Genomic DNA, 15186 nt, shown 5'->3' with positions numbered 1-15186 from the left:
TGACAAAACCAGGTATTTTTAGCCAAAACATGATCTTTACCCGACCCTAACCAAGTGGTTTTAGTGCCTAAACCTAACCCGAGCATAAACAAAGAGTTGTCACGAGATAAAAGTTTCAACGTATCCATGGTTTGCACCAGCATCTATTCTGGACTGGGTTGAGTAGGAGACATCTCATGTCCAGCAGTTAAACTCGTTTCTGTAGATGATATTTAGATGAAAATATTTTACATATTCATATATTCTGGAAATTTAATGAGAGATAAGACGAAGGTGTAATTTTAAGGATTTAAAATCCCCCCCACAAAAACCATATCAAACACACATTAGAGATTTTTTATTTATTACTTAATTAGGGCATTCATGAATATTATTAGTAGTCATCGACTAATCCTATAAAGTAGTCGAATAGACAATTAACCACAAATTCTCATCATAAAGGTCTCAAATAGAAGGTATAGGAGAGTCCTCGATATCACAGTGATGCCAGTCGACAGCAGTAACAGTTTGATTGCTTCCTTGCAAAGAGAGCTGGAGGTTTTGCTCATCTAACTACCTTAAATTTTGTTTATTTAACATAATGCAGAAAACGATTGATCAAATAAGTATATGTTCAACAACAATGGAAGGTATGTCCACCTTTGGTTGTGAGAAGGCCACCTCAAAGGCTCTGACTCTACTATGATGTGTTTTGATGTCTATTATTACTGCCAAAATCTCAAATTTGTCTACAACAATGCACAGTGTCAACTAAAGGTTTTGATAGTATACCCCTTGCCTTAATACATGTGGAGAAGATCCTCAAGGCCGTGAGCTTAGATAATACAAGCCTTACGTTCTACTTTTACTTTGTGTTATTTTGTTTCCACCTACTATATCCTGGTGACCGCACATTTTACATTTACTGATTCCCAAAAAAGGCTTTTTTTACACCCCTCTGGCATTAAAATTATGGTGACACTTTGGTTCAGTCAAGACAAGACACTCTTTGTTTTAGAGCCACCAACCTGACAGCTGTGAGCAGGAAAGTACATCAAGCAAAATAACCACGATCCAATTGATGAGCACATTTCAGTGTATAGCCTTTGTCCTCATTTCACTCTCAGATTTGTCATTAATTTTTAAAGGTTTTTCTTCTCTTTTGCATAATTTTAAAAGCATTTAAAGAGTGATGAGCGTGGGTGAGTAAATGATAGGGTAATTAGCTCAGTGGGTGGACGGAAACTGGCGTTACTCCTATCAACCCGGAGCAATCTAAACACCCCTGTGCCACAGCAGGTAGAAGAAATAAACAACTAGGGGTTCAGATCAGCTTCAGCACCCTGCTGATGTGCTGCAGAGCAAGGCACTCCTCAAAAAATTAGACTCAGCCTGCATGACAGATTAAACTGTGAGTGTGTGCTGCCATCTGATGGTTAGTTTTGGAACAACAGCAGCAGTTTGACTCACACACACTCAGGAGGCAGATTAAGCTTTTAAGCCTGCAGATGAGAGAGGAGAGGGAGCGATTATTCACTGTATTCTGCTGGTTTCAGGCCCACCGCCCTCACTCCCTCTCTCTTTCTACATCCCTCTTTGCTTCTACCTCTCCTTTCCTTCTTTCTGTTCTCCTGTCAACACCTTCCTCTGTATCCCACCATTTTCTCCCCTTCTGCTCATCTTTATTTTCCTCTCCATCTTCTCCTCCCTCGCCCCAAATTAAGATTCAAGCCAGCTGTATTTGCATGACAGGAAGGAAACCGAATGTTTCCAAAGCAGTGGAGCATTTTATGTGTGTGCATTTCAGACAGTTAGATTTATGTAAAGTTAAACATAAAGGCTACACAATCCTGCATTATGTGAGGAATAATGAGGTCTTGGTATTTAGGGAGATGCATATCAGTAAAGCAGCGGAGTGCTGTTTGTTTTCTATAGTGGATCTGCTGAGTCGAAGTGTTTATACAGCCTCTCTTGCTTTGTTAGCACTTTTCTTCTGTGCTGTCTCGACTCTACACTAACTGTGGTCATTAGAGCTATGAATTGTTATTGTGTCCCTTTTTAATTATTTGATTTTGGACAGATATTGTGGAAGTATTTTGTCTCTTGTGTTTGGTAACAAGTGTAGTTTGTCAGTGTGGATGTCAGCACATATGAGTTCAGTTGTTGGAGGGTACAATAAATGAATTTGGTTGTAATGTTCAGTCTGTTTAGCAAAAAGGCAAAAGTTCTCGTTTGTCCCTATGTTGTTTACAGTTTAGATTATTAAAGGGGAATTCTGGTGTTTTTTAAACCTGGGCCCATGTTACGCGTTTTGGTGTGTAAATGATTCATACTTACCAAAAGTTTAGGAATCGGTCCAGTAGATCGCCTCAGCTGCGGTATGGGCTGCAATGTAATCCTTTGGGGCAACTGCGACCGTCAAAGTTAGGTCCACTCAAAGCGCTATTTTGGGTGCTGACAGGCTGAGGTTGTTATGACAACATTACAGAAGCGATTTCTACAGATAATAAGTATAAGATCCTATTTGTAACCAGAAACACAAGTCTCGTTCAAGGAGAAGTCTCATTCTGAAATCTCACGAGGTGTTACAGTTGTTGCCTCATCTAGATTGTCAAAATCAGTTTAATATTCAGCCATGACTTCCTCTAGCTAAACTCCAAACTCCTCTCGCCAACTCTGACTCACATTTCCACAGTTGTCTTCCTGCAACAACTTGCCTCTCTTGAGGTTTTAGAGCAATTGGGGTTTAATTCACAGAAAACGTTTCTTATTCCATAGTAATGTCTGTCCCTGAGCTGAACTGAACTCAGACTTTGTTAGTGTTTAATCAGAGTTTTACTGCACCATCAATCGATTAGCTGATCAAAAGAAAAATCAACTATTGTTATGATGGTTTGTCATTAATCAAGAAAAAAAAAAACAATTATTTGCTTGTTTAAGCCTCTCAAACATGAGGATATGCTGCTCTTCTCTCTTTTATATAACTGTAAATTTATAATTTTGAGGAATTTTTGCAGACAAAACAACTTATTTTACAATGTTACCTTGAGCTTTAAGAACTTACAATGAGTGTTTTTCACCATTTTTCACAATCAATAGACTCATCAAAAAATGTAATTGATTAAAAAAGTCATTAAAATAATTGTTTTTTGCAGCCCAAAACCAAAATTAGGTGTACTGAGTTTCAAGTATAACATCTACTTTTAACAGCAGTCATGAAGGACGGGCAGGTTTGCTTCGTGCCTGGTTCAGTATAGTACAAGATGAAGAAACACCAGAAACTGTATTTTTACTCAAACTAGGGAAATTTATGAGACTTTTTGCAACAAACATTAGTATTTTGTTTCATTCAGAAGCATTTTTCCATTGGATGATGTTTAAAAAATGTCTATAGGCGTTGAAAAGGCAAAATTTATTTCACCAACTATTTGAAAACATTTATTAAACATTTAGACCATATTTCACCTGGATTTGCAGTACTGGCATTTAACTGAAATTTTGTTTCTGTGGTTTCTTAGTCAGACTCTAAAATGACAATAGGCACATTGTAGAGGATAAAAGGTGCGTTGTAGCAAATCCTGCAAAAGCAAATTTAATTGCAGGGGTTCAGGGATCGAACCATCACTAATGGCCACTCTACCTGTTGAGCCACAACAACCACATACATGTCTGTGTAGCATGAAGCTCGTATTTATTTCTTCAGCTTGCACATTGCTCTACAGGTCCCTCTTCCAGAGGTTCAAGCTGTAATTCTCTAAGTAGAGTACACATGGGATTTACAGCAGAAAGCCTTATTGTGTCTTATTTTACATTTATATATAATAATAGCTTTTTATTGAGAGCTCGTAAAGTTCCATATTTCTGACACTTTGTACGAAACATTAAATGTGTATATATGTGTCTTCATCCCTCATAGAAATACCTTCACACTAATCAATATCGTCTCTCTGTCAACCTACAAATGAAAAAAATATCAAAATGGTTACACATTTTAACTGGTTGAGTAGAGGGCAAGAAGATGTCTTTGACATCCGGATATCGCCCAGTTTTCAACTAGAAATCAGCGTTGAAATCCTGGTTGATGCTCGCTGGAAAGTGTTACGTGTAATCCTGATCCAGTTGTAAGCAGCCAATCTTCTCAATTAAAGAGAGTGAACATCCCGATGACTGTGCTGCAAAGCTAACTCGTTTAAAACCTTCCATTTTTCCTCACAGACTGTGGTTTGTCATGTAGTTGTTTCATGCAGTGAGGTGCAAATTATACAGACAAAGCTGATGGTCACAGACCCAGTGTTTGTCTGCAGCACCAGCTCTGGAGCCCTTTGTGCTCGATAATTCACTTAAGTTAAAATGTGCTCTTTGTCTGTCTTTGTTCCCGTCTGTGTGCTGGAGCGTGCTAACACACCAAACAGTCTGCGTGCACTGTGGCTGAGGATGCTTTCCATACTGTGACTGACAAATGTTGATGATATTTGTAATGTTTGCTGTAGTTTGGATGTCATCGCCATAGTTTGGAGTTATCAATGTCAGCTTTTAATCACCGTGTTTTTAACACATCTCTTGGAAGCAGAGTTTAATTAGTTTTCTCGTGTTTGATAATGAACTTTGGAGGAGGATGGTGTGGTTCACACTCTCCTCTCTGCTGCTCTCTGTTATCCAGATTTAAATATAAAACCACAAGGCCTTTGTTTAGATAAACAATAACAGAACAGTGTGTATTCTGAGTTTCATATTATACTTCCATATTTACACCACAATGCTGTGCCATGGCAACTGTCCATCACAGTGTCGCAAAGACAGTGTTTGATGGAAAATGAATCTAAAAAACAAACACAATGATGCGTTATCCAGCAGCCCACATATAAAGGGAACAGATGGCTGAGGAGGAGACGGCACTGATATGGAGGCTTCATGCATCCACAAAAAATGTAATTATGCTCAGGCATGCTCTGTATTGATCTGTGAGAAAAACACACAAATCACACATGGTATCACACAGAGTTGAACTGAATGGACAGTATTGTACAGCTCCTCCATAATCAAACATGAAGGGAAAGACGTGAATCTGCTTTTATTGTTTATTCTTGAGACCGACAGTAAATGCATGTGCATTCAGCTTGTAGAATGGTGAGGTAACGGCTTTTTAAGGCGACCTATGGGTTTACAATATGTATCATGACTGAGCAGCATTCATTCTGTGAACACTTATTGTTAGAGCAATAATCCCATCACTACTGCTCTCTCCTCTCTGAGCCTTGAGTGAACAAGAACAAACAGAAGACTCAAGCTCTCTTTATTTTGATGTGATGGCTGACCTAGAACTACCTGTCCTCTTCATGCAAAATAACCCGCATGACACATTGTTATGTGAGGTGAAATGAAAAGGCAGAAACTGTCTTTCTGTTTTGAAACCATTTGGCAGAACATCACAAATCTAACAACACTGTCATTTTGTTTTTGGTTCTTTCAAACTGTGAAACCCCACAAAAATAGTTCTGTAATATGAACTCTGCCATCAAATTCTGTGTCAGTAAACACTGTTTTTTAAGGAATAGTTCAACATTTTGAAAATAATAATTGTTTTCCTTGCAGAGAGTCAAGTGAAAAGATTGAAATCATGCTCATAGCTTCATTGTGCACTCACATTATCCCAAATATTTCCAACTATGTTCAGACCCAGAGATTTCTATATATATATTGAGACACAGATCATTTTTTTTTAGCAGTGGTGGTTGTTTAGCCACAAAAACCAAAACTCCCATAATCCCACACTGCTTACATCTTATGTTTTGTTTTAAATGAGGAAACCCTCATGACAGATATAACTTATTATGCGTTTGAGTCAGGAGCATAAATATTAGAAGCAGGTGGGAACAACTGGCCTTGCTCTAAGTTAAAAAAAACATAATCTCAAAAACTCACACATTAACACGTTGTATCTTGTTTTTTTATTCGTACACAAACAGAAATGTACAAAGGAAGTTACTTACCGTAATCGTTTCTTGGCGAACAACAGCGAGGAGCGTTGACTTGCAGGGTCTTGTTATCACATGCTGCTCAAAAGTACTAGGTGGATAAATCAACCATTGTTTGTCAAGACATAGTTACATATCTTTATGCTAAGCTAAGCTAGTTGTCTCCTGGTTCCAGCTACATACTTGATCTTCACATCTAACACTCAAAAACAAAGGGACTATGAGTGCATCACAAACACTTTTTAAACAGAGGGTGGGGTATGGATAATTACAAAAATTGCAGGGGACATGTCCTTTGTGTCCTTTCAACATAAATGTCACCAAAGCAGCAGCATACAAAAGATAATGTCTCTGTCCTCTGGTAGGCCAGGTGAGACTGTGTCCCTGTGAATACCGAGAGGAGGATGACTCACCTTGTTTACTCTCTGTCCACGATGAAACAAATGTGCTTTTGTTACCAGTTTTATTCCACCTGTCAGATGGCGTCAACGGGAAAATATTTTTCTATTTGTTTCATAAATGTGTTTTTTGATGAATGTGTAGGCAGTGTATTTGTGCTCTGTGCTGGCAAATACTCTGTAGACATATTGTTTACACAGACACTTTCATTACCAACTTGTCACTTTTCAAGATAGGCCTTATGAAACATATATTCCTGTTAATCTCACCAGCATCTCTGTTTGTTTGTTGTCTTTTTCCTCTCTCTCTCTCTCTGGGTCTCCGTCCCTCCTCACCCCTTTCATCTCTCTTATCCCCTTCCCCTCGCTCTGTCCGTTCACAGAAGGAGAGGAAAGCAGGAGGTTTATTAAAGCTCCTGTCGGGGGCGGCAGCCAAGAAAAAACCTCGCTCACCTCCCTCCTCCCCGCCCACCCACGACCCCTCGTTGGCCGGCCCCACCGATCTCGCCCACCATCCGCACCACCATCACCACCACGCCCGCTCAGGTTCCTGTCCGATGGCATCACAGGGGCGAGCCGGCTCCTGTCCGATCGAGAGTGATATGGGGGCCATAGGACTGGAGCCTCTGCACAGGAAGTCTGGCTCCCTGGATACCAATTTCCCCAGGTCGCCCCCGGCAACACGTGCAGGCAGCGCTCTGATGGTCCTCCGGCCTGAACCTAAACCTCTGTCCAGAGAGAGGTGGGCACACGCACACAAATTCATTTAGATGGGACGTCCCCATAGCCTTGTGTGTGTTGTAACTGTCTGTCTGTGTGTGTGTGTGTGTGTGTGTGTGTGTGGCAGGTTTCGTGTGGTGGTGCCCTACCCTCCCCAGAGCGAGGCAGAGATCGAGCTGCGGGAAGGGGACGTGGTGTTTGTCCATAAGAAGAGGGAGGACGGCTGGTACAAAGGCACCCTGCAGAGGACGGGACAGACCGGCCTGTTTCCCAGCAGCTTCGTCGAGAGCTTCTGAACTGGAAAAAGTGGACAAAAGAACGCACACTGTTCCTGTTTCTGAGTCACAAAACACTCAAACACACACACAGATACACACACAGGGATGGACTGACATTGGTTTCCTAGAATTACATTTTTGGATTAAAGATAAACAAAAAAGAAACTTGCTTTAAGAAGCTGTTAACCTTTATAAAAAGTCTGGGTTACACTTTATATTCGGGTAGACGTATTAACCATTGACTCCTGCTTATTAGCATGCATATCAGAGGATGACTTATAAAGAGCCAATATGCTACTAATATGCATGCTAAAAAGCAACTAGTCAATGGTTAATACGTGTACCCTATTATAGAGTGTTACCCAAACTTTATATAAGGGTTAGCAGTTTTCTTATGTGTACCCTGATGTAAGTGTCTGGATTTAAAGGGTAGCTCCACCTATTTTACACATTAAATTGTGTTTACAAGTCTTAGGGCGTACTACTGCATTTGTGAAAAAGTAGTATAAAGCCTTTTTGTGGCTCCAGAGGAAGCTGCATGTAATGTGATAAAATGCCTACAGTGATGTCACTGAGTGGCTGAATTGCACTGTGGGTAATGAAGGCGGCAGGTTTGAAAAGGAAAGAGAATAGGTGGAATAACAGCATTATTAGGACAGAGTTATAGGAGTACAATGCTTGACCAGTGGACTGCTTTTCAAAACGTGGCGCCTAAATTATTACCCACAATGCAACTGAGCCACTGCGTGATCACTGGAGGCAATTTATCAAATTGCATGCAGCTTCCTCTGGAGTCACAAAAGGCTTTATACTACTTTTTTTCCCACATATGCAGTGGTACTCCCCGAGACCTGTAAACACACTTTAATGTGTAAAATTGTTGGATTTTCCCTTTAAATTGAAATTCTTATTTCACATAATGGTCAAAATGCATTTTTGCGGATTTTCTCCCTAAACAGTCGATCAACAAACACCAGAATTATAGGTTTGAGAAAAATCACATTGAAAGCTAAACCTTATTAATAGTTCAGTAGCCATCTTTACAAACCTGTATCGGTCCAACTAATTCACACAAACACACACACACACACACACACACACACACACACACACACACGCACGCACGCACGCACGCACGCACGCGCGTGCACACAGGAAAGCTGGCCTAAGCTTCAACCAGCCACAGAGGAAGCAGGGCAGCTCATTCCTCCCCGGGGACAGCGTTGAGGTCGGAGAGGCTTCACCAGACTCCGTGATGTTGACTACTGAAACCACACAGACTCAGAGAGCACAGAAAGACAAACCCTGCCTCCCAGTTCTCCTCCTTGGCATCATCCACCAGCAAACACTAGCACAAAAAGCATTAGCTCTGCTTTCCACTGAGACCTCAGAACTTGAATTCGGGTGCTTTCTTTGTTTGAGAAGTGACGATTTACGGCCAGGTGATGAGGGGAAGTGTGTGAGCGTACACTCCAGGATCATTGTAAGCACATCTCCGTGTCTAGTTTGTGACAACAAGCTCATGTGTTTCTTATCAACAGGATATATGTTAAAAACGATGCATGTAGCATTATTATGTTTTTTTATATATGTTAAAATAGATGTTTGTGTTGTCCCAAACTAGTCATGCTGTGATGATCTGTCACAGGAACTTTAATTTAAAAACTGATGGTGCAAGATATGAATTAGGTGATTCATTTTTCTATTTATAAATCTTACATAAATTTATACATCCTTTTTTATTTAAATTTATCCTTTTAGATCTCCCACAGCTGGGTTGAACTGCATAAACTGGCTTGCTGAATGTAGGAAGAAACTCTTAAGAATTTATTTGTAATGACAAAGTAGTTTTTTTGATCTTCTGTGTGGGATTATAGAAACAAAGAACGCACTTGGTAATATTTGATACAACCTGCCAATATATCTGCATATACAGTATTTTACAGTTATTATTTATTTGACAAAAGGGATTTCCGTTGCTACTCATCACATCCTTCTTCAGTCACAAGCCTCTTTGGTTGGACAAAATAATAAGAAAATCTTAATCCTTTTTCCTAAACTAACCAACCAAAAATGTATTACTAATATAGTTGGAAATGTCCTATTGGAAGTACAATACCGTCAGTTCCTCCTCCTCAGCCTTTTTCTTGAGAAACCCTTGAGAGTTTTTGTATGACTGCAGCAATATTGTGAAACCAAATGTGTGCAGATTCGTCGCTCAAGGAAGAATGTACGATCGAGGGGAAGAAACCCACAATCAGAAGGCAGGGACACATGTTTTTCATCACGCAACTGCCAACCTTTGACAACAACCTTTGTCCTCTGATATTGTCGACCTTTATCGAGTATTTTTGTACGGCTTCAGTGAGTGTACAGTCCGCTCTGTGAATCTCTATGTCCTGCGTGTGGATCCAGGCTTGTCTAGTTTACATCCAGCCACAACCATCTACCTTTGTTCTCTGTTTCTGGAGATAGAAGCACAGCGAAACTTAGAGCTTGACTCACTAACTGTGTGTGTGTAAATGTGTATACGTGTGAGAGGTCAGCAGGATTTTAAAGCAACATTATGTAGTTGCCCCCACAGTTTCTGAGTGCAACACCACCGTCGTAAATCCACTCCCAGACGTAATGTACATGCTGACTACAAACTAAATCCTGCAGCAATGTTATTTCTTCAAGGTTATAACATGCTACTGATTAAACCTTGAAATGTTGAAATGAGCTGACTTAGCTTATGATCAAAAACTAGCAAGTTGTTTGCAAACACAGCCAACATCAAATCAGTGCAACAACACGAGACGTATAACTTAGCAAGCCAGCTAATCTTACTTACTACCCCAGCAGCAACAAGTCCAGCTCAACGCCTGTCATGCAGCCTGTATTTAGCAAAACTGTCGCCAACAATTAAAATCCAAGGTTAACAAGGGAGATGGCATCCCTCCTCATCTCACCTCAAATCAGCTTCTGTTTATGCTATAAGCTTATTTTTAAAGTAGAATAGTTGGGCTACATAATGTTGCTTTAATACTGGTCATGTATAAGTGGAAGTTAAAGGGCATGAATAGTTTTCCTCACCTGCTTGGGTCAGAATGAAGCACAAACAAACTGGCCATGTGCACACGGGTGAAGCTCACTCATTGTCTGAGCACACAAATGTCTAATTGGGTCATAACCAGGTGAGAGTCTTGCCATTGGCTAAGCACACTCGAGTCTCCTTGGTGTACTCCGCAAATGTCACATGGGGATCAACAACAAAAAGTAAATTCTAGCTAGAAAGTTCTATGGCACAGCTCGGGTATTTATTGTTTTGTTTTGTTTTTGTTGCACTGCATCAATGAAAAGCACCTGAGAGTCAACAAAACGCTGCAGCGTTAAAACAGGTGGAAACTTCTGTCATTTCTTATTCCCATGTGATGTGACTGCAGAGTAAACAGTCGAGATGTGAGACTCTGCAACAGGCTCTCCACACACAGACGTGCAGAAAACAAGCACAAGACAAACAATTCAGACTCAAAGATACAGTTCCCCAGCGCACGTTTCCTCTCACCCCGTTATTCCCCTGTTAATGGTCTTATTAACTTCTTACATCACAGATCTTTTCTTGTCGTTTAATGAAAATGAAAAAAAAGAGGTGTAGGCGTCAAATTAAACAAGCAAGCAAGCAATTTCTAAATGTTTTCATGTTGGCCTTAAACTTGAAGTGGATGTGGCCTGTCATTGAGGAGACAAAAGCACGAGAAATGTGTGCTCATGATGTGTTTTCCCCTTATTAGATTGTGAGGAAAAGAATCCTGTGAAGAAAATTGAACACACACTCGTGACAGAGAGAAGCGTGTTCTGCGATCATCTGCTGGCAGTGCAGTATGGGTAATCCCGTCCATCTGGGGTGACAGATGAAACCAAAAACACGAGATTAAGGGGCTTTTTTTCGCCAGCAGGTCACAGCTGGAAGTCCCACACTCAGACACACACATTAAAGACTAAGGCTAGACTGACATATATCACTTTTCAGTCAGAATCCTGGATATAATGCTTTACATATTTAATTTTTAATTGACCAGTTCTGTCTAATTATTCAGTCCTATTTCACACAACCAGACTATGATATTTCTGCATCCTTTAATGAAGTGTTTTAGTTCAGAAAAAGTAAAAAGTGCTAAAAAACTTAATGTCAAAGTTTGGCAGAAGATATTAGTGGAAGCTTCAGTCCAAAAATATCTGCATTGGCCTTCAAAACCTGTCAGTCAAACCCTAGTGCCTACAAATGCCAACACACACACACGCAAACATATTCTTATCAGGCAGAGCAACCCGTCTTTTGTCTCTTTGTTACTTTCTTATCAAAATGATGAGCCTGCTGGTTGCTGTTTCTCACAGCTCAATGACAAAAACCAGCAGATCCCACAACATAAAAAAAAAAAAAAAAGCCCTGAGTAAGGTTTCCTTTTTCTGTCCGTGCACGCGCTGCACTAGAGGACTCTTAATTTCTACCGAGTCAGACTTAAGCACAAGTCCTCATTTGTGTCTCGTTGTTTCTTTGCATGAGGTTGATGCTGTGAGGAGGAGGAGAAGAGTTTACAACAGTCGAAACATCAGGAATGAAACCACTGCACGGTGGTCACTTTACATCAGATATCTTGAACAAATGTTTTCATGCTGTTTGTGTTTTATTCCTCGTGATGTAAGCTTGTCTTTTCGGCTCAGCTTCCTGGTTGTAAATACCACTTGGGAGCTCATGGTGACGGCTTGAATAATGAGAACAAGCCATGAACAGTGGTGGTAATTCCCATTGGACATGAACACGACATAATACAAACCATTGCACATCCAATTGTTTCATTGGGATATCAATATCAGCGTCCACTCCCTTTTTTTGTTCTTCCAGGAAGCCGGAGCACTCACCCTGCCATCTTGAATTAGATGTCGGCCATATTTGTTCCTATGGATACTTGTTTGTTTGAGTGTGTGTATGTATGTATGTGTGTGTGTGCGAGGGGAGGGGGGCCTCTGTATGTAGCTCTTTACATAAAAAAAGGACCTTTATGAAAAAGGTTGGTGTGGCGTGAACGCCTCATCAGGACTGAGGTCTGGGTTGAAGCGAGCGAAACAGAAAAAAAAAAAAAGAAAGTATATATATAATTCTATATTGTGCAGAATATTTATAGGCCTTTTGTGCCATTGAAGTCATGCTCTGCACTGGCCATGCCCAGCGCTCTCTACCATGTGATCATTATACATCGTCTTGTACTGATGACCCGTGGCTAATTTGATTGTTTTTTCATGTCAAGTGCATTTTTCGCAATAAATGCCTTTGTTTTAAAACAGATTTTCAGTGTCATTCATTTTTGCATCTATACAGCAGCTTATTGCTGTCATGCCAGGAAAAAGTAAAACAGGTCTGTATCATGTTGTACATGAAAAGTTTAATATTATAACAACCTTTATACAAACTGATCACTTTATGACAAGAAAATGAACTTATAACAACAACAAATATGATATAACTTGCGGTTAAAACATAAAACATACCACTTTATAACGTGATAACTTTTATTGTAATGACAAGAAACTTTTCCTGAGCTAACAATACACTATCTTGTTATAACTCAGTTACAGTATATTTATATATGTTCACTTCTTAGCATTAAGAAAAAAAGATTTCATATTATAACGTGATACCTTATATAACATATTGAAAAATGAAAAATGAAACATTATAATTTGATGATATAACAATAAAATATCTTTTTGTAATGTGGAACATATTCTAACAATAAATAATCAGGTTATAACATGAAACATTTTATGTTAATACAAGAAAATCGTATTTTGTTATAAGAAGTTTGTTCCTATAATGTGTTAAGTTTGTATTTCCTAAAAAATATCTTGCGATAACAAGAAAATAATCATGCTAATGTGAAACATTTTAAAGTGTTATATTGGCACGTTACAACATGAAGCGTTACATGTTATTGCAAGAAAAATATTACATTGTTATAACAAGTTTGTTACAATGTGTTAAGTTTATTCCTAATAATGCAAAAACATCAGATAACATCAAATTATCTTGTTATAATTTGAAACAATTTATAACGATAAATTATAATGTTGTAAAATGGAACGCTTTACATTACTGCAAGAACAAAAGGATATTGTTACGACAAGTTTGTTGTTGAAATGTGTTGCGTTTTTATCTTATAACATGTTTGTTGTTATAATGTGTTAAATTTGTATTTTTTATGATAATATAACAGGAACATTTCTTGGTATGTGAAAATATCTTGTGATAATGTGAAACATTTTATAACAAATGATCACGTTATAATCTTTCTTGTTATTGCAAGAAAAATAGTATATTGTTATAACAAGTTTGAAGTTTGAACGTGTGAAGTTTGCAAAAACATCTTATAATAACACGAAATATAACATGTTAGAACATGTAAACATCTAGTTACAACAATACATTTTTCATGTTATGATGTGATACTGCTCTATTTTTTTCCCATCATTGCAGTAATGTGCCTCCATACTCCCACCTGCAGCTTCATAATGGAGATAACTCAGAGAGTGATCAGAAACACTTGTGTACTCTGATGCTTAGCAAACACATTAGCCGTATAGCCCATTAGGGTCTCACAGTTGCCCTTTGGAGGATTCGCTCTGAGAATCATATTATATCCTGCTCCAGTTCTAATTATCTGCACTCACAATGTGCTCATTATGAGCTTACGCAGCTTTATGAGCAACACTCCAGGTACAGTTGTCTGACAGAATATTACTGTCTTTATCACTACAGACATGCAAGCAGAGGATGTTTGGAAATTAAGCTGATGCTCTCCATGTCTTTCCATCATTCCCTCCATCTTCCCCTCATGTCCTCCCTCACCTCTTTCTCCCCCTCCGTCTCTCTTGTGTTCTCGAGCCAACACTGGCATGAACGAGGTGTGTAATTGGTAATTTCAGAGTGTCGCCGGCACTCCCCTTAAATGACAACCTCATCTCTCCAGCAGCCGGGCCTGTCTCCAATGATCACCTCCATTTGCATTTAGAGTGACTAGCAAAAGGTGACAAGGGTATGTGAGCGTCTGTGTGTGTGCGAGTGCAGGGGGTATGACAGCTACCTTGGACGTGAGTGCACACAGAAAAACTTGACACTGACACACAAACTGCTATATTTAAGGCGAGCTGGAGGCAAGTAGCAGATTTTGATTTTTCAGATTTCTGCAGTGTAGAGATAGTGTTCAGCTCTGGCAGGAAAACTGGCTGATATCACTTCCCACCCAGCTAAAGGTGTAAGTCCACATAAACATCCACACTCCCTCTCCACAGTTTGTCCTGGTGATATGTTTTTTTTCTCACAGGCGTCCTCTTCCCAGCGAGGAGCTGCAGGCCCCTGCGGGGAATCGATCAGCATTCCTCTGCTTTACGCCAGATCTGTCTGTCTACCTGTCTGCGTGCCAGCTCTAAGTCACATGAAGGGCAACAGAGCCGGAGGGTAAGACACTGCAGGGAACAAGACCTCTACCAGGTGGTACATCTGTGCGAGTGTGTGTATGTGTGTGTGTTCAGATTTAGTCAAGTGATGTGTAGAGAAGATGTTAAGCTTCTGCTGTCTCCTAAATCTTCCTCTAGAGCAAATAGGAAGCTTGTGATCATCCTCTATCCTCTTAGCTGCTGATGAAAGGGAAAGAAATGTAGACAACTCTACGGTAGCATTTCTTTTATAATGAATCACAGGGGTGACGAGGAATTATGTCAGGAGCCTTTACAAATTACAGTTTTTCTCCTTTGGTGCAATCATTTAAAAGTGATAAATGGAACATAAAATTAACAAAA

The 15186-nt window shown here is 39.6% G+C and overlaps 1 protein-coding gene across 1 annotated transcript in view; it reads left to right on the top strand.

Annotated features, from left to right (window-relative positions):
- Positions 1-7528, top strand: part of LOC141002679 (E3 ubiquitin-protein ligase SH3RF3-like) — a 109346-nt gene extending 101818 nt beyond the window's left edge. Inside the window, exons 9-10 of the mRNA XM_073474056.1 lie at positions 6736-7094; positions 7200-7528. Coding sequence (XP_073330157.1) covers positions 6736-7094; positions 7200-7368 — 528 coding nt within the window. The 3' untranslated portion in view covers positions 7369-7528. The remainder of the gene's footprint in view (positions 1-6735; positions 7095-7199) is intronic.
- The last annotated feature ends 7658 nt before the right edge of the window (positions 7529-15186 follow it).

The sequence above is a fragment of the Pagrus major genome, chromosome 9, assembly GCF_040436345.1.
Source record: "Pagrus major chromosome 9, Pma_NU_1.0".
Classification (NCBI taxonomy): domain Eukaryota; kingdom Metazoa; phylum Chordata; class Actinopteri; order Spariformes; family Sparidae; genus Pagrus; species Pagrus major.
The sequence above is the reverse complement of the archived record's forward strand: the minus strand, read 5'-3'. Positions and strand labels throughout refer to the sequence as shown.